Source organism: Macaca fascicularis, chromosome 5 (assembly GCF_037993035.2).
Source record: "Macaca fascicularis isolate 582-1 chromosome 5, T2T-MFA8v1.1".
In the NCBI taxonomy this organism is placed as follows: Eukaryota; Metazoa; Chordata; class Mammalia; order Primates; family Cercopithecidae; genus Macaca; species Macaca fascicularis.
This window is the reverse complement of record NC_088379.1, coordinates 147,264,920-147,283,492: the sequence shown is the minus strand read 5'-3', so window position 1 is coordinate 147,283,492 and position 18,573 is coordinate 147,264,920. Positions and strand designations below refer to the sequence as shown.

The window sequence follows — 18,573 nt, the reverse complement described above, 5'->3', positions numbered from 1 at the left end:
TTCCCTCTAATCAGCCTTTCTTCATCATGGGAGCAATCTGAAACTAATTGTGTGATTTTAGTAGAGAAGAAAGAAGAGTAGGCCCTAGCCCCATACCAGCAATCTAGGCACAAGGCATTTCCCCAGTGGACTGGCACAGTGAGTAAAAATCATCAGAATGAGAATGTATTTGTGCTGGTAACTTTCCTCTGTGTATGTTTTCACAGAGATATAATGGAAAGGGGCTTGTTTAAGAAAAAACTCAGATATCCAAGGCTTCCCTTTAAAAATCTTTCTTACCCTTCTCTAGCAACCTAGTTTCAAAACAATTGACTACCATGTACTCCAGTCTCCTAGTAATTGAATAATCATCTTTCCTCCTTGTTATCTGCACCCTGCTCTATATCCTGGTCACATGAATGGATCTGGGGCCTTGATCCGGATACTCCTTTATTAATGCAGGTCACTTATGTCCTTTGTGCCAAACTGAATGACCCTTTAACCAAATGATAGAGCACTATCCCTGCTTGTAAGACACCTTTGATCTCAGACTTGAGGGTACATGGGATGGGACCAACCAGTTCATTTTGTAGACTTATCTCTTCTCACATTTAAGTCTCAGATAACTAAAACCTAGTCTTGCTCCTGTAAGGTGGCACACACCTCTACCTCACCCTTCCTGGGCTCCTTTATTCTGTTTTTTTTTTTTTCCTGCATAGTTTGTTCTACTGTGTACCCCATTTCTGTGGAAAATCATAGTGGGAGAATCAAATCTTTGGAACCAAACCGAATGGAAGTTCTAGTCCATTTATACCATTTTAATGTTGAATGTTATTAAACATCTCTTACAAGAAGTCCTTTATCTCTAAAAACTGAGTCAATAACAGTAACCTTATTTGGTGGCTTTTGAACATTAAATTAGCTAGTGTGCATATACAAAATGAATATAAATATAGCCTTTCATCTGTCTTTGGAGTCATCTCCTTCTCTTCCCTCTCTTACTTCCTCCCTCTTTCTGCACCTGCCTTCTTTCCTTTCCTCCAACAAAAATTACTGAGAGCCAGGCCCTGTGCCACAAACCAAGAACACAGTTCTCAAATAACTCAGTCTAATATTAGAGACAGAAACACACATCAATAACTTTATTAACTGCTACTAAGTAGTAATAACGACTTAGTAAAGGCCATAAAAGAGAAGGAGGCCATGACCAGCAAGGCTGAATTCTCTTGCCACCAGATAGGCAGCATTTCCTCTCCAACAGACAAGGAATAGAAGGAGTCTGCTTAGGGTCTGCTGTTGAGTGTCCCCTCAAGCAAAAATTTGATTATGCATTAACTGTGTATTAGTATCACAGAAGAGACTGCTCAACTTCCCACCCCCAACAAATATTTGTCTCATCTTGTGTCCTCTAAACATTAATGACTAAATTTTTTTTATTCTGCCTACCGTATATAGCCCTTTATGACGTGCTGATTGGTTTTAGCCAATGAACATGCTTCATTTTGCTCCTCAGACCAACAAAGATCTCTTTGCAGGCTACAAAGGTGACTTTTCTACCAGCGAAATCTTATAACCTGAGCTGTTTGGAAAGGAAGAACAATATATACGTGTGAATGTCAAATTATCTTTTAAATACCTTTATTTTCAGGCTCTTCAGAGATGTGATTAAGATAAGTTGATCTATCTCTTACATTCCTTTATGTAAGAAAAGCAACATGCAATGCGACTTGATCTTTGATCAAAATATAAAGTTCCCGGAGGTGCAGTGGCTCCCACTTGTAATCCCAGCACTTTGGGAGGCTGAGGTGGGTGGATCACTTGAGCCCAGGAGTTCAAGATCAGTCTGGGCAACCTAGTAAAACCCCATCTCTGCAAAAATTACAAAAATTACTTAGGCTTGGTGGCGCACTTGTGGTCCCAGCTACTTGGGAGACTGCGGTGGGAGGATCATTTGATCATTTGATCATTTGATCGGGAGATCAAGGCTGCAGTGAGCCAACTGTGTCACATACGCGCACACACACACATAAACACACACACAAGTTGCTTTCAACATGGACAATAGGAAGACAGTTGACAACTTATGTAGAAAGCTAATCTGAAAAATTGAGAGGAATCTGCTCCCCCTTTTTTTTCCTCAGTAGCAGAGTTGATTTCCAGTTTTAGCTGGAGAGTTGTTTCATTTTTCAATTTGATCACCTTAAAGATGCAGTTGGTGGTAATGATTAAGACATATTCAAAAGAGAGGCCATGAGTTTGTTATTGTGCTCCAGAATGGAAGCTCCTCACCAAATCCCAATCCAACTCATGTCAAGACCATCTGGTTACTTACCTTTCCCCAGCATTTCCTCCTGGAATAAATAAGCTTCCTTAGCTCTCCTGGTTTATGGCTCAGAGGTTCCTTTACATCATTTTCTCAGACAACAGGCAGATGATGATGTAATCTATGGATGTAGTTGGTGTTTAAATTTTTCTTAGAGGTAAAGTGCTTTCAATTCTTTGTGGAAAGATCTGACTTTAGGGGAAAGATAGTTATAATCACATGTGGTTAATAGAATACTTCCCACTCAGGATTACAGGGTGAGGGGAAAGCTTGATTCACTTAGGAAAGCCAGGAAGTTTTGGATGTGATTTTGCCAAATGGTAATAATTTTAACAAGTGCCGTCATAGAAAACACAACATTTGGCTCCCATTGTAGTTTGGTGAAGTAGTTAGAGCAAGAATTATCATTCCAACTGAGACGACTGGGCTTCCCCAGGGATGAAGTACTTTTCTCAATGTCTCCTAGGTAGCATGTCACATAAGGATCCAAAATTACCTGTGCTAACTTTGAATGTTCTGTTTTTCTTTAAAACCCTATTACTTCCTCAGCTAAAGTAGGCATGTCTGTACACTCCGTCTTTACAAGATAGCCATCACATAATCTCAATTCAACTTTAGTTTCTATTCCTTGATGTATCCTTTCCAAAATTAATTTGTATGTTTATGAAGTAGCAAAATTAGCTTAGGCAAAAAAAAAGTACATTTGAGAAAAAATATACAAACCACTAAGGAAATACTATAATTTAGTACTATCTTTACATTAAGTGGTACTCCATGTTCCTGAGATACCTCTTTTATAGAGAAAGCACCCACTGAAAGGTTGTTCTGTGGTATGATGCAGGGAAAACACCATAAATCTGTCTGGATATTATGCCTGGAGAGAGAAATTAGGAGTCAGAGCTAGATGATATAGGAAGAGAAGCACGAAGGAAGTGACGAATGGCAGTCTTCTATCGTGATATATATATTAAAAAATAGTATTTAAACAATTAATAATAGCAATTTTGTGAATCAAACAATTCAGTTGCATGCATTACCTGAAGCAAAAATTGCTACTAATGAGAACTGGGAAGATTAGTGGCAAAGAGGCCCGTTAGTGGTACAGGTTGCTTCCTGGGAAATAAATCACCCAAAATGACTTATTATGTAGCTCTAGTGTATAATATTAAGTAGAAGTTATAAGACAGTATGGTCAGAAGTATCTGAGGAATTTGTCAAAATTTCAATTTATTGTGCTTTCCTCCCAGGGTTTCTGATTCAATTGGTGGGACCCAGGGATCTGCGTACTAATTTTCCGGGCTATTCTGTTAGAAGTGGTCTAAAGACTATACTTCCAGAATTTCTAGTACCTAGAATAGTCACATTCACAGGGACAGAAAGCAGAATGATGGTTGCCAAGGGCTGGAAGAGGAAGGAATTTGAAATTCATGTGTAAGGGGTATAGAGTTTCAGTCTAGGAAGATGAAAAAGTTCTGGAAGTGGATGCTAGTAATGGGTGCATGACAATGTGAATATACTTAATGCTACTGTGAATATACTTTTATATATATATATATATATAACCAAAAATACTCCAAGAATTTCTAACACAAGAGGAGGCCATTCTTTAAAAATATTGGTGTGTCTTTGCTTTCGTAATAAGTGTTGATAAAGAGAATAGATATCTTCAATTTAAAATATCATAATTTGTGCTCTATTATGGATTAATATTGTATGATGGTCATTTCTTTATGACAGAGTGAAAATAATGTACTAAATAAAAAGATTCATAATACTTCATTTTTGCTTTATTAAGAGAACATATATTTATTATGTATCCATAGTCTGACCAAGTTAATGGGAATTTAGAGCTACTCCATCCGCATCTAATGACTACCCTTCCAAATGCTTCTCTAAAATAGATTTATCTGACTTTACCTTATCTTGTTTTTGTGATAAAAATATGTAGTGATATTCATGCTTTTTTCAGGACAGGGTGTGGGCCAACGTAGGGAAGAGCCTGAACTGCATTATTGCTATGGTGGATAAACTGATTGAAAGAGATGGCGGCAGTGAAGGCAGTGGCAGCAACAATGATGGAGAAAAGGAACCTTCGTTAGCAGACTCCATCCCCTCTCACCCAAGAGGTAAGAAATCTTAATTCCCCAATCATTTACTGAGTAAACAAAATGAGAAAGTCATGATAAAATGAGATAGAAAAAGAGGAGTCAGTAGTGTCTTTGATGAAAGTGCTGATAGCATGCTTTGCCACAGCTCTGGCTTGGATGATGGAAGGCTATTTATCAAATTGCATCTCAGTTGTGTTTTCGGAACTGCTAGCAATGTTCTTTTTTTTATTCTCTTACCACATAAAAAACCTTGAAAAAAGAAAAGTGTTTTAAGGATCTGACATAGTTTAACCTACCTTTACACATTCCTCCAAAATTTTTTTGAAGGATAAATAAGCATCTGCACTTAACTCTTAGAAACTTAGAGGCGTATCAGACACAGTATCTCACAGTGGTTTCTTAACAGAGTGTAATCAGATAGGATGACTTTTGCATTATTCTGAGAAATATTTGTGTAAATTATCTCCAAAACATATAGAAAGATTTGATTGTAAGGAACATGTCAGCATATTGCTCTAAAAAATATATGATAAATCTAGATTTTCGTGAAACCATGCACACACATATACATGCATATACATGTGAGTGCATGTGTTTTTCTGTGGAGAGAGAGGTGAGTAGGTAGGTAGATAGGTAGGCAGATACTTTCAAATGTATACCTTATTACAAAGTTGGCTAGAAAATACAAACAAAATTTTAACTACAGGTGTGTCCCTATAAATGATTTTGAAATTTTCTTTTTGTTGATTTGATTAATGTTTGATTAATGTTGCCACAAAAACCAAGACAAATGTTTACTTCTCTTTATGGCAGTAGGAACTGCTATTAGGGTTAAGTCAGACTTTTTTGCTGGGTACCTTAAGTGTTTGTGGAGAATAAGCAATATTATCCTACTCTCTTCTTCTGAAATCTGTTACTTCTTTTACTTTAAAAAGAGTCATAAGAAAATAGAAATATTTATAAAATTAGATTTATGTTTCCTCAATTTGTTTTCCTGATTTTTCATTACTCACATTTTTGTCAGGAGTTTAATTATCTCAAACATCAATCTTTCATCACTTGATTAACAGTAGAACCATTTCTAAATTATATTGTAAGCTATGGCTTCCTAAAGTATTCTTATTGTAGATGGTCCCTCTTCCTCTGTCATACATTCATATAGGCGAAACATTTATGCTAATGTTCTTTATGTTCACACCTACTTGATCTAACTGTATGTAGGGATTTTCTGTTGTTAATAATACCAGTTTTTATTAGTTAATGAATCTTGTCTAGTTTCATAACTTTACATGAATCAAAATGAAAGCTTGTCATAGCTATGTCATAAAGAAATAGCATACTTCAATTTTCTTTAATTGAACATATATTGATTATCAAGTATGGGCCAAACACTGCTGTCCTCTAGAAAATGAGGTAAGAAGAATTCATTTTAGTGACTATGTCCATTGATAGATTTTTTTCAAGACATATTATTTTTTAGCAGAAATAAGATAAGGGACACTGGATTTTGTTACATTTTTTTGTTCAATGTTGCCAAAACTTCTCACTGAAGACAATAAAATTCCAAAATATTTGAAATTATAGAGTGTGTGTGTGTGTGTGTGTGTGTGTGTTTATCTTATATTTCACCAGAAGACTGCATCTGGGCAATCAAAATGCATTTTAAAAGGTAAAATATTTGGTAGATAAATCATTTGTAAGATAAGATGAGTCATTTTTATTTGAATATGAGACATTGTGTAGATATAGTCTAAAACCAAGTAGAAGTTGCTGCAAAAGTAGAATTCACAACTAGATCAATGTTGTGGATGGTTAGAGTCAAACTACAACATATTACCCACTAATTTATTTTCTGATTATCTATGTTTATTTCAGTCATCATCAATTCTTTCTTGTGTTAGAATTCTTTTTAGGAGAAGTCACTATTTAAATGTGTGAAATGTGTTACTTTTGTCTGAATATTTCCTCATAACCATTCTCCAGAACGAATATTATAATGACTGTAAATGGATTCATCAAAATAGAAGCCATTATTTTAGATTTTTAAGTACTATCATAGTGCTATAATTAACATATAAGCACCTTTGATTCTCTAAGTCTTTAACTAAATTTCAGATATTTTCTCATAAATTAGATTGTGAGAACTGGAATTATTTTGTAAGGAAGAGTCGCCCACTCTCTCCTATGTATTTATTTATCCATTTTTTAATATCAATGTGGACTCATGAATACTTATTTTTAACTTAAATTTTAATTATATTTGACACATAATAATTGTACATTTTTATGGGGTTCACTGTGTTGTCTGAATGTATGTGTATGTGTGGGTGAATGAAAAGCTTCTCCTTTTGCCTTCTGAAAAGTTATTGAAAAATTAACTCGTAGAAAGGCAGATTTGTAAGAGAAAAGGAATATAAATTTATTGCTATCATGTGTAAGGGGAGAATCACACAGTGATTGCCTAGTATCTTAATGGGGTACAGATGCTTATATATCCAACATGTAAAGGGAAAGAGAGAGGAGAGGTAGTGTGGATGATTTTAGGAAGAAAGCAAATAATTTTTAGGATAATTTAATGGGCTTGAAGAACATACAGTGGTCTGTTGGACCTGTTGGTTTGTGACAAAAATATGTCCAGGTTTGTTGACGACTTTAGTCTTCCTCCTGGGATATGGGTTCAGTTAATAGAAACTCAAGGAATGGATCACAAGAAATTGTTTTTTGGATTTTTGTTTGTTTGTTTTTGAAGATCTGGGCTTTAAGCAGTTAAGGCAACTTCAGCCTGTGCTTTTGAAGAGGTAGAAGATTAAGAGACATGGAGCCAAGGCAGAGGAGAAACAACTCTTCTCCTTCGTCGGTGTGCCCGGTCTTTATGTAGATAGGAAAAGTCTGTTCTAGCATCTGTTGATCTCCGAGGGCCTGTAATTCAAAATATTCATTATATCAGGGAGCCATATTTTGGGGTAAAACCCCGTGTGCTCCTTTATTACCATATTCATCAGAGTAATTACCGTATTCATCACTTTAAACGTTTATCATTCCTTGTGGTGACAACATTCAAAATCTTTTCTTCTTGTTTGAATACTTTATTTGGTTAAGAATCCAATACTAATATTATTTATTTTGGACTCAAGTTGTTCTCTCTTATTCAGACTGATTTCTGTGTCCTTCTGACAACATCCTACCATATGTTGTTTACTCCCTTACTTTCTTATTTCCCTTACTGATTTTCTTACTTTTTTTACTCACTGCTTTCCTCTTTGGCACCATAAGAAGCTCTAGGCTCATCTTATATTTTCCCTACCCCAGCTTCAGGTTCAACCAATTTCTAAAAAACCCTGGTTTCATTTTATTGGAGAACAGCATTTAGAAATCAACATCTGGATGGATAGAAAAATTTTGACGGTTCTCTATAACAAAAGGCACTCTGTAACTAACAGGATCTAAAAGCACCCTCCTAATTACAATCCTCTCAGCCTTAAATATTTTCACTTATTTCATGCCACTGTGGGTGAAAATGTCATATTGTAATTTCTTGTTTCTGTGAAGTTTGATATTATATAACATATTACTACATTCCAAAATATTATTTTTGATAATAAAATGTATTTCTTCAATAGTCCCAAATTTATTCCAGCCCATAGTTGGGGTGCAGAAGCCATTTTGCTCCTTTCTTTTTTACAATTAATTAGTGAATTGATTAGGTGAGCCATTTGAGACATATAGTATTTATTACAATGTATGATATGATAAAGACTGATAAGCATTTGTTGCAGCATCGTTTGTTAGTGATGTTATTCTTCATGTTGTATTACTTCTGTTTTTTTGTTTATTAGATTCTGTATCTATTTTAAATCAAATTCTGGAATTTTGTTTTATTTCATAGGGTTTTGATTATTGTGATTTATGTTGGGATACATTTTTAAGTATGGAGTAAATCAATTCTATGACAGTTTTTCTTTTTTCATCACACTCCTTTATTTTTACATTGTAGCTATAATTTGTGTTTGTTTTGCTGCTGTGTACTTAACATGGCTAAACAGATGGTCATCTGAGTTGTGCTACTTTTATCCACCTTCTTACACTGTTCTATAACGTACAGCTATTTCTCTTTTCAAGTTGCAAATTTTCCTTTTCATAGTATATTAATTTAGTAATATTTTAAATCTGTAGTTTTGAAGGTTTTCTGTTTGTTTGAGAACCAAGGTTTTACCGTATATCTTTGGCTTGCTTTATAAATTTCTTTTCAGAGTAAATGCAGGTAGTGCTGAGAGATGTAAAACTTTTTGTGCTATTCTGAACAGAAATAATAGAATAACTATTCCAAAGTTCTACAGCTTATGTATATTTATGTGGTTTCCTAATGAACAAAGATTGTCCTTTTATTTGTACAAACACCTTTCTAATCATCTGTTGTCTGTGTAGCACTACATGCCTTCAGTTTCGTAAACTGCTGACTCAAAGGTAAAATCAGCAAAAATTAGAATCTTAGATTTTCATGTCATCTTAAAGATTATGTAATTAAACCTCCTAAAATATGTTAAGAAGCTTATCTACAATATATCTGCCAATTTTCAACTAGCCTTTGAGGCATATCTTTAGTTGTAGAAAACTCTTTTTATTTTCTAGAGCAGCATACTCCAGACCTTGATCCTAATATGTTTTCTTTCATTTTACCCACTGGCCCAGATATCCTTTGCAATAAAAAACAAATTTACTTTTCTTTCTTTACATTAAGCCTAAGGTGTATCTGAAAGCAACCCTCATGTCCCTTTTGAATTGTCACCTTTTCAGTCATTCTTCAAAGGAATAGCTTCAAGCATAACCAATAGTTTGCATTTCTCTGAACATCTTCTAGTTTGTCTCAGCATTCCGCAGAATTAGGCACAGTGATACAAATATGGTTTAATAGCTGCAGAGTAACCCAGGAGGACCACCTCCCTACTTTTGGGTACTATTCTAATATTAATGATATCTAAGCTGACATTCACTGTTTCGACACCCACATTTTACCACTAATTCTATTGATATCCATAAACGTTGCTAAATTTGACCTACCCTTCAGGCTTCTAAAGATTCAAGCAACATTTAAGCAGCACTATATACTAGACATTATGAAATATTGGGGGCATGAGAAGATTAAAACAGTCTATCCTGATTCTACTGAAGAAATGGATGTCTAAACCCATAACTGACTAGTATAAAACGCCTTTGAGTACACTCTAATAAATACCTGTTTCTTTCATCCTTCATATCTACTGATCTACTCAGGATTATTTAATTCACATTTTATATGCATTTTCTGTCCATTCCTAGAAGTAACAGGTAAAAGTGATTAGAAAACAGATCTAAATAAAGATACTTAAGGCACATCACTAAAAAGAACAGTATGCATTCAAATACGCTGGTTAATCACTACCCTTTGGGGATGTGTGTTCAACCAGCTCTCTATTCACCCATTCATATCATTGCATGGCCTATATTTCTCCATCTTTCACAAGTATATCATGAAATGCCCTATCAAAGGCCAAATACCCTATGCCATTGAATTATTTTGCCTAATCTATCCAGCTGTAAATCCTGTCAAAGATAAAGTTCCTCTGAAATAATTTTTCTTAGTGAGCCCATATGGGCTTCATGTCATCGCTGTTTCTTTCAAAGGTGGTAAACATCCATGCAGATCATCTAATTAGTCCACGTATCATTGCTTAGAATTTGTTTCTAGTTTCGTGGTACTCATGTCCTTTTTGGCTTGAAAGTTTCTTTTTAACTTATAAGGCACATTCCACATTTCCTCCTGGGATCTGATAATGCACTGTATTTACCTTATATTTTACATATCTCTGTCTGCCTTCAGTTAACACAATCATCTGGGCCAGTCGTTATGGCTCACACTTATAATCTAAGCACTTTGGAATTCCAGGTGGGTGGATCACTGGAAGCCAGTAATTTGAGATCAACCTGGGCAGCATAGTGAGAGCCCATCTGTATATAAAAAGTAAACAAGCAAACAAACAGACAAATGCACAGCTGTCTGCTGGTAACTACTAGAGATTTGCCAGTGATTTGTCACCAGTTATCAATGTCTTGCTGGTGCCAAAGATTTTTCATCCTAAAAGTGCACCCCAACCTTCAAATAGAAACACGTATAAGGCTGTAGTGAACTGCTCCTCTTTCCCATCTTTTGTCTTTGGTTCCCTAGATTAGCTATCTATCTAATACACTTAAAATAATTAAAGACTGTGCTGGGCCCAGTGGCTCATGCCTGTAATACCAGCACTTTGGGAGGCCGAAGTGGGTGGATCTCTTAAGGTCAGGAGTTCAAGACCAGCCTGGCCAACATGGTGAAACCCCATCTCTACTAAAAATACAAAAATTAGCTGAACATGGTAGCATGCACCTGTAGTCCCAACTACTCGGGAGGCTGAGGCTGGAGAATCACTTAAACCCGGGAGGCGGAGGTTGCAGTGAGCTGAGATCGTGCCATTGCACTCCAGGCTAGGTGACAGAGAGACTCTGTCTCTAAAATAATAATAATGATTAAAGACTAGAACAACTCACTAATTAATGCAATTATATATAAAATAGTTCAGGCATTAAGCCTTATGGAAAGATACTAAATTTGTGTTGGTTGGAAAAGAAAGAGGAAAATTCTTTCATTCATTCCATATTTGTTGAGTACTTACCCCGTTCCAGTTACTGTATCCAGGAACATGTTCAGTCATGGCCCTGTCTTTACAGTCTAGTGCATGAGTAAGTTGTATTTGAAGGGATATACCTAGTGAGAGATCTTCCAAAGGCATCACTTACGAGATAAAAGACTTAGGAAAAGAAGTAAACATTTGGGAGGCGTCAGCAGATAGATTAAACTGGATAAAATGTAAAGAGAAAGAAGAAGAAAAGATGAGCAAAATCTTTGTTAGCCTTGAGGCATGAGGATTACTCTCAGATGAGGTGTAAGAAACATCAAGGGATGAAAATCAAATGCAGTTTGGAGACCAAATGAGGTATCAAAGGAGGGGTAATAATCACATTAATAGCTGACACTTACTACACTCACCTTTATGTGACAAGTACTTTGATGAACTTTTACATTCTTTCCTCTCTTTCTTTTCACAACAAGCCTATAGGGGAGTTTCTGGTTCTATCCCCATTTCATTGATGAAGAGGTTAAGTAATTTGTCTAAGATCACAGAGGTAGTGGGTGTCCAAGCAAGGATTCAAATTCGACCAGAGTGATCTCTGTCTGAGATCCTCAGAATATCTGTTGGAAAAAGGAATGATTAAATTTTAAGAGCAGTTTTGTATATAGATTTACCTGCCTTTAGGTTTGCCCTTGATATCTTAATGAACTGTTTCTCAGATAGTCATATCTTATGCTTAACTAGTTTGCCAAGCTTTCTTCCTCTTTTATAAGGTGATAAATTCCTTACCACCACCTGCCTCTTCTAGGCACTTTCTCCCTTTTTTATATGGCCCTACATTTCTTTATCCCCATCTGACCTGCCGCTTCAAGGCACTTTGACATCTCCTTCCACCTCACCCTGTCTCATCCTCCATGATCCAGTCATATTAAACTCTTCTGATAACTCACCTGGTGCTTTTCACTCCTGAGCTTTCAAAGCTTTTCCCATTCCCAAACTTCACATTCTCCAGGGTGCCTTCCCTGGTCATCCAGGTTAAGGCTGTGGATGTGAGACCAATGTGGTCACACATGGCCACTCACTCAGCAGAGCCCTGTGCTCTGAGATTAATGCTCTGAGTTGCCATTCTGAAATTCCAAATAATTTTATCTTTGCTTTTGTGTTTTATCAGTGAAGTCCAATAGGGCAATGAAGCCTGTGTGCAGGCCTTGGAGGCTTGCCTCACTAGTAGTTCTGCAGGCTTCTCCAATGCCTGCCCAACCTTCATCTTCACGCCAGCCCAATGATCACTTCCCACCCCCGCCTACCAACATGCTTGGGTGCCAGTGCAGAAGAGCCAGGGTGAGGCTGGGTGTCTTTGAGGCTCTGTATTCACATAGCCCCACATCCAAGGGAGGATGGCACAAAAGAGTAAATAAAAAGCACCCTCTGGACGCGGTGGCTCACGCCTGTAATCCCAGCACTTTGGGAGGCCGAGGTGGGTGGATCACGAGGTCAGGAGATCGAGACCATCCTGGCTAACACGTTGAAACCCCATCTCTACTAAAAAATACAAAAAATTAGCCAGGCGTGGTGGCGGGTGCCTGTTGTCCCAGCTACTCAGGAGGCTGAGGCAGGAGAATGGTGTGAACCTGGGAGGCGGAGCTTGCAGTGAGCTGAGATTGCACCTGTGCACTCCAGCCTGGGCGACAGAGTAAGACTCTGTCTCAAACAAACAAACATTAAAACAAAACAAAACAAAACAAAACAAAAGATCCTGACAGGTCTGGAGCAACACCACTGAGGGAAAAAGGAAAACATCTTATTTACTGCTTTTTGAATAGGTCCTCCTGTTTTTTTTTTTTTCTTTCTAAAAATGCAAGTCGGTTTAATGTTTAAAAAGATCTATTACAGTAATTAATCATTATAACAACTCAAATTAAAAAAATAACTTCTATGCATATTTGAAAAACTTGATATAATTAATCATTTGTTTTTAAATGAAAGAATAAGTATAAAGAAATAGGATGGTTTCTCACTTAATGAAAATGATGTATTATACAAAAATCTACTATTATTCCTAGTGTCCAAATGGTAAACACAGTCTTACTAAAATCAGGGGAAAAATAATCTCACTATTACATTATTATTATTATTATTATTAATTTACTTATTATTATTATACTTTAAGTTGTAGGGTACATGTGCATAACGTGCAGGTTTGTTACATATGTATACTTGTGCCATGTTGGTGTGCTGCACCCATCAACTCGTCAGCACCCATCAACTCATCATTTACATCAGGTATAACTCCCAATGCAATCCCTCCCCCCTCCCCCCTCCCCATGATAGGCCCCTATGTGTGATGTTCCCCTTCCTGAGTCCAAGTGATCTTATTGTTCAGTTCCCACCTATGAGTGAGAACATGCGGTGTTTGGTTTTCTGTTCTTGTGATAGTTTGCTAAGAATGATGGTTTCCAGCTGCATCCATGTCCCTACAAAGGACACAAACTCATCCTTTTTTATGGCTGCATAGTATTCCATGGTGTATATGTGCCACATTTTCTTAATCCAATCTGTCACTGATGGACATTTGGGTTGATTCCAAGTCTTTGCTATTGTGAATAGTGCTGCAATAAACATACGTGTGCATGTGTCTTTATAGCAGCATAATTTATAATTCTTTGGGTATATACCCAGTAATGGGATGGCTGGGTCATATGGTACATCTAGTTCTAGATCCTTGAGGAATCGCCATACTGTTTTCCATAATGGTTGAACTAGTTTACAATCCCACCAACAGTGTAAAAGTGTTCCTATTTCTCCACATCCTCTCCAGCACCTGTTGTTTCCTGACTTTTTAATGATCGCCATTCTAACTGGTGTGAGATGGTATCTCATTGTGGTTTTGATTTGCATTTCTCTGATGGCCAGTGATGATGAGCATTTTTTCATGTGTCTGTTGGCTGTATGAATGTCTTCTTTTGAGAAATGTCTGTTCATATCCTTTGCCCACTTTTTGATGGGGTTGTTTGTTTTTTTCTTGTAAATTTGTTTGAGTTCTTTGTAGGTTCTGGATATTAGCCCTTTGTCAGATGAGTAGATTGCAAAAATTTTCTCCCATTCTGTAGGTTGCCTGTTCACTCTGATGGTAGTTTCTTTTGCTGTGCAGAAGCTCTTTAGTTTAATTAGATCCCATTTGTCAATTTTGGCTTTTGCTGCCGTTGCTTTTGGTGTTTTAGACATGAAGTCTTTGCCCATGCCTATGTCCTGAATGGTACTACCTAGGTTTTCCTCTAGAATTTTTATGGTATTAGGTCTAACATTTAAGTCTCTAATCCATCTTGAATTAATTTTCGTATAAGGAGTAAGGAAAGGATCCAGTTTCAGCTTTCTACTTATGGCTAGCCAATTATCCCAGCACCATTTATTAAATAGGGAATCCTTTCCCCATTTCTTGTTTCTCTCAGGTTTGTCAAAGATGAGATGGCTGTAGATGTGTGGTATTATTTCTGAGGACTCTGTTCTGTTCCATTGGTCTATATCTCTGTTTTGGTACCAGTACCATGCTGTTTTGGTTACTGTAGCCTTGTAGTATAGTTTGAAGTCAGGTAGCATGATGCCTCCAGCTTTGTTCTTTTGACTTAGGATTGTCTTGGAGATGCGGGCTCTTTTTTGGTTCCATATGAACTTTAAAGCAGTTTTTTCCAATTCTGTGAAGAAACTCATTGGTAGCTTGATGGGGATGGCATTGAATCTATAAATTACCTTGGGCAGTATGGCCATTTTCACAATATTGATTCTTCCTATCCATGAGCATGGTATGTTCTTCCATTTGTTTGTGTCCTCTTTTATTTCACTGAGCAGTGGTTTGTAGTTCTCCAGGTCCTCCTGTTTTTATTTTTTACTGGATTCTATCATTTATATTGTCACACTTTCTGCAGGGCTTGCAAGCACAAAGGCCCGTAGGCATCATGTGAAGTAATATGAACGAATCAAGTGAAGTGGATAGAAGCCAGAGCAAAGTAGAGAGTGTATGTTCCTCCAAAAGGAGGTCATTGCTCCAGCCCCAGCCAGTCATTTCCATGGAGGACATGGACCTAAAGTTTTCATCCCTTCTGATTTTTCAAATAAATCTGAATGTTTATGTAAAATACCTCACTTGTTGTAAAGGTTAAAAATTGCTAAAACATGATAAATTCCAAATAAAATTTGCAGGTCATATAAGACTGGTCTATAGGCCGCTATTTGAAAACTTTGAATCTCTGATTTATTGTACATGCCATCTTAAATGTCATTTCCCCATTAGACTTGGCTCTATAAGAAAGTGTTTGTGATTTGTTCTTGAATCTCCAGAACCTGACATAATTCATAGCAAATAATAGAGGCCCAATATTGTGGAATGAAGGCCTAGTCATATGGATCTACCATTGCTGTTGACACTTTTGAGTGTTTCTTGATATTATTAAGTGAATATTCTTCAACATTTATACAAAGATACTAATATTCTCAGAATTTATACTCAACATTAGACAATTATTTCAGTGGTTTTATAGTTATAACAAGTCTTTTACTTTGTAAAATACAAACATACAAGTACTAACAATCTTTTTAACTAGAAGGCTTAAATATTAATATTTTGAATTTCATAAATTTCTACATATGAATGTTGAGAATTGCATTGGAAAAAAATCAATGAATGAAGCTTTAAAAAATTAATGGTTCTCCAGCTAAAACAATTGCTTTTTTCTGAGATAGAGTTTCGCTCTTGTTGCCCAGGCTGGGATGCAATGGTGTGATCTGGGCTCACTACAACCTCCATCCCCCAAGCTCAAGTGATTCTCCCGCCTCGGTCTCCCTAGTAGCTGGGATTACAGGCATGTGCCACTACGTGCAGCTAAGTTTTTACATTTTTAGTAGAGACGGGATTTCTCCATGTTGGTCAGGCTGGTCTTGAACTCCTGACCTCAGGAGATCCGCTCACTTTGGCCTCCCAACTAGAGTATACTTACAAATTTTTTAAAAACTTAAATAATCAAAATATGCCATATAAAGTACATTTTTATTGTAAGCCTAGAATTTCAATAACATTTTTACATTATGAATCAAGTTCAGGAGACATAGTCAGGCTAAAGACATTAATTTGGAAATTGTTATTATATAGATGGCACTTAAAGACATGAGACTGAATAATAACAACAGGGATTGAGTATACAGAGAAAGGGGAAATAACCTATAGATTATACTTGAGGACATTTCAGTGTTGATATGTCAGAAATAAGTGAAGGAACCAGCAACACAGTTGGTCAAGAGACGGCCAGTGAGGTAGGAGGAATACAAAAAGAATATGCTATCCTGAAAGCCGGGATTAGAAAATAGGTCAAATAAAATGAGGACTGAGAGATGGCTTTGGATTTAGCAGGATGGATGTCTTTGATGACAAGAGTAGTCTTACGGGAGTGGGTAGGAATTAAGTAGAGTTGGTTAAAAGAAAGAGGAAGTAAAGAAAGTAGAGAGAACCTGTATAGACAACTCTTTTGAGAAGTTTCACTGTGAAAGGAAATGGAGAAATAAAGTGTAGGAGCTATAAAGGGAATTAGGGTCAAAACAGTGATATTTCTTTCAAGATGGGGAGATAATAGCATGTTTGTTTTCTGACAAGGATGGTCCAGTATAAAAGGAAATATTGATAATGTGGGAGGAAGGGAGAGAATTGCTAGAGTGACACTCTTAAGTAGGTGAGAGGGGCTGAGGTCTGGTGTACCAACAGAGGAGCTGGTCTGAGCTAGACAACAGTTCATCCTCAGAAATAGGACAGAAGGAAGAGCATAAAGAATCCATGCTGGTAGGAGGGCAAGTGCAAAGTATCATGTAGAAATTACTTTGTTGATTTCAATTGTTTTAACATAGAAGCTCTTGGCCGGGCGCGGTGGCTCAAGCCTGTAATCCCAGCACTTTGGGAGGCCGAGACGGGCGGATCACGAGGTCAGGAGATCGAGACCATACTGGCTAACACGGTGAAACCCCGTCTCTATTAAGAAATACAAAAAAAACTAGCCGGGCGAGGTGGCGGGCGCCTGTAGTCCCAGCTACTCGGGAGGCTGAGGCCGGAGAATGGCGTGAACCCGGGAGGCGGAGCTTGCAGTGAGCTGAGATCCGGCCACTGCACTCCAGCCTGGGTGACAGAGCGAGACTCCGTCTCAAAAAAAAAAAAAAAAAAAAAAAAAAAAACATAAAAGCTCTTATTTATGGGTTACTTGATATGTGGTAAAAAAATTAAATATTGACTGCATTAACTCATTTAATTCTTACAACACCATAGGAGTAATTCTACAAAATTAAAGGATGGAGGAGTAGAGAGTTGAAGTGACCTGTGCACAGCCTGGGTTCTAACCCTGGTGGTCTGGCTCCAGAGCCTGCCCTCTTAGAGTCTACGATGCATTGCCTCTGTTCTCTCCAAGAAAAAAACACCTTCTCCAATCTTATTCTCTACAAACATATTTGCTAGGACCCTTTTAACAAAATGTTAAGTTGCTTCAGGCACAAATTTGTGGTGCTATATGATAACTTCAGGAAAATCAATCCCTTAGATATCTCTTTTTTTATTATTATTATTATACTTTAAGTTCTAGGGTACATGTGCATAACGTGCAGGTTTGTTACATATGTATACTTGTGCCGTGTTGCTGTGCTGCACCCATCAACTCGTCAGCACCCATCAACTCGTCATTTACATCAGGTATAACTCCCAATGCAATCCCTCCCCCCTCCCCCCTCCCCATGATAGGCCCCGGTGTGTGATGTTCCCCTTCCCGAGTCCAAGTGATCTCATTGTTCAGTTCCCACCTATGAGTGAGAACATGCGGTGTTTGGTTTTCTGTTCTTGTGATAGTTTGCTAAGAATGATGGTTTCCAGCTGCATCCATGTCCCTACAAAGGACACAAACTCATCCTTTTTTATGGCTGCATAGTATTCCATGGTGTATATGTGCCACATTTGCTTAATCCAGTCTGTCACTGATGGACATTTGGGTTGATTCCAAGTCTTTGCTATTGTGAATAGTGCCGCAATAAACATACGTGTGCATGTGTCTTTATAGCAGCATGATTTATAATCCTTCGGGTATATACCCAGTAATGGGATGGCTGGGTCATATGGTACATCTAGTTCTAGATCCTTGAGGAATCGCCATACTGTTTTCCATAATGGTTGAACTAGTTTACAATCCCACCAACAGTGTAAAAGTGTTCCTATTTCTCCACATCCTCTCCAGCACCTGTTGTTTCCTGACTTTTTAATGATCGCCATTCTAACTGGTGTGAGATGGTATCTCATTGTGGTTTTGATTTGCATTTCTCTGATGGCCAGTGATGATGAGCATTTTTTCATGTGTCTGTTGGCTGTATGAATGTCTTCTTTTGAGAAATGTCTATTCATATCCTTTGCCCACTTTTTGATGGGGTTGTTTGTTTTTTTCTTGTAAATTTGTTTGAGTTCTTTGTAGGTTCTGGATATTAGCCCTTTGTCAGATGAGTAGAT

At 37.2% G+C, this 18,573-nt stretch overlaps 1 protein-coding gene across 8 annotated transcripts in view; it reads left to right on the top strand.

The window, feature by feature from the left end:
* The window catches only part of INPP4B (inositol polyphosphate-4-phosphatase type II B), an 822,790-nt gene that overhangs the window by 703,408 nt on the left and 100,809 nt on the right, over window positions 1-18,573 (top strand). For 7 of the 8 annotated variants that reach the window (XM_005555983.5, XM_045391863.3, XM_065545524.2 and 4 more), the window contains one exon: window positions 4,272-4,428. In XM_005555983.5, the coding sequence (XP_005556040.1) occupies window positions 4,272-4,428 (157 nt within the window). Of the gene's footprint in view, window positions 1-4,271; window positions 4,429-14,977; window positions 15,137-18,573 lie in introns of those variants that run through there. The other variant, XM_074040510.1, reaches the window with a different exon arrangement.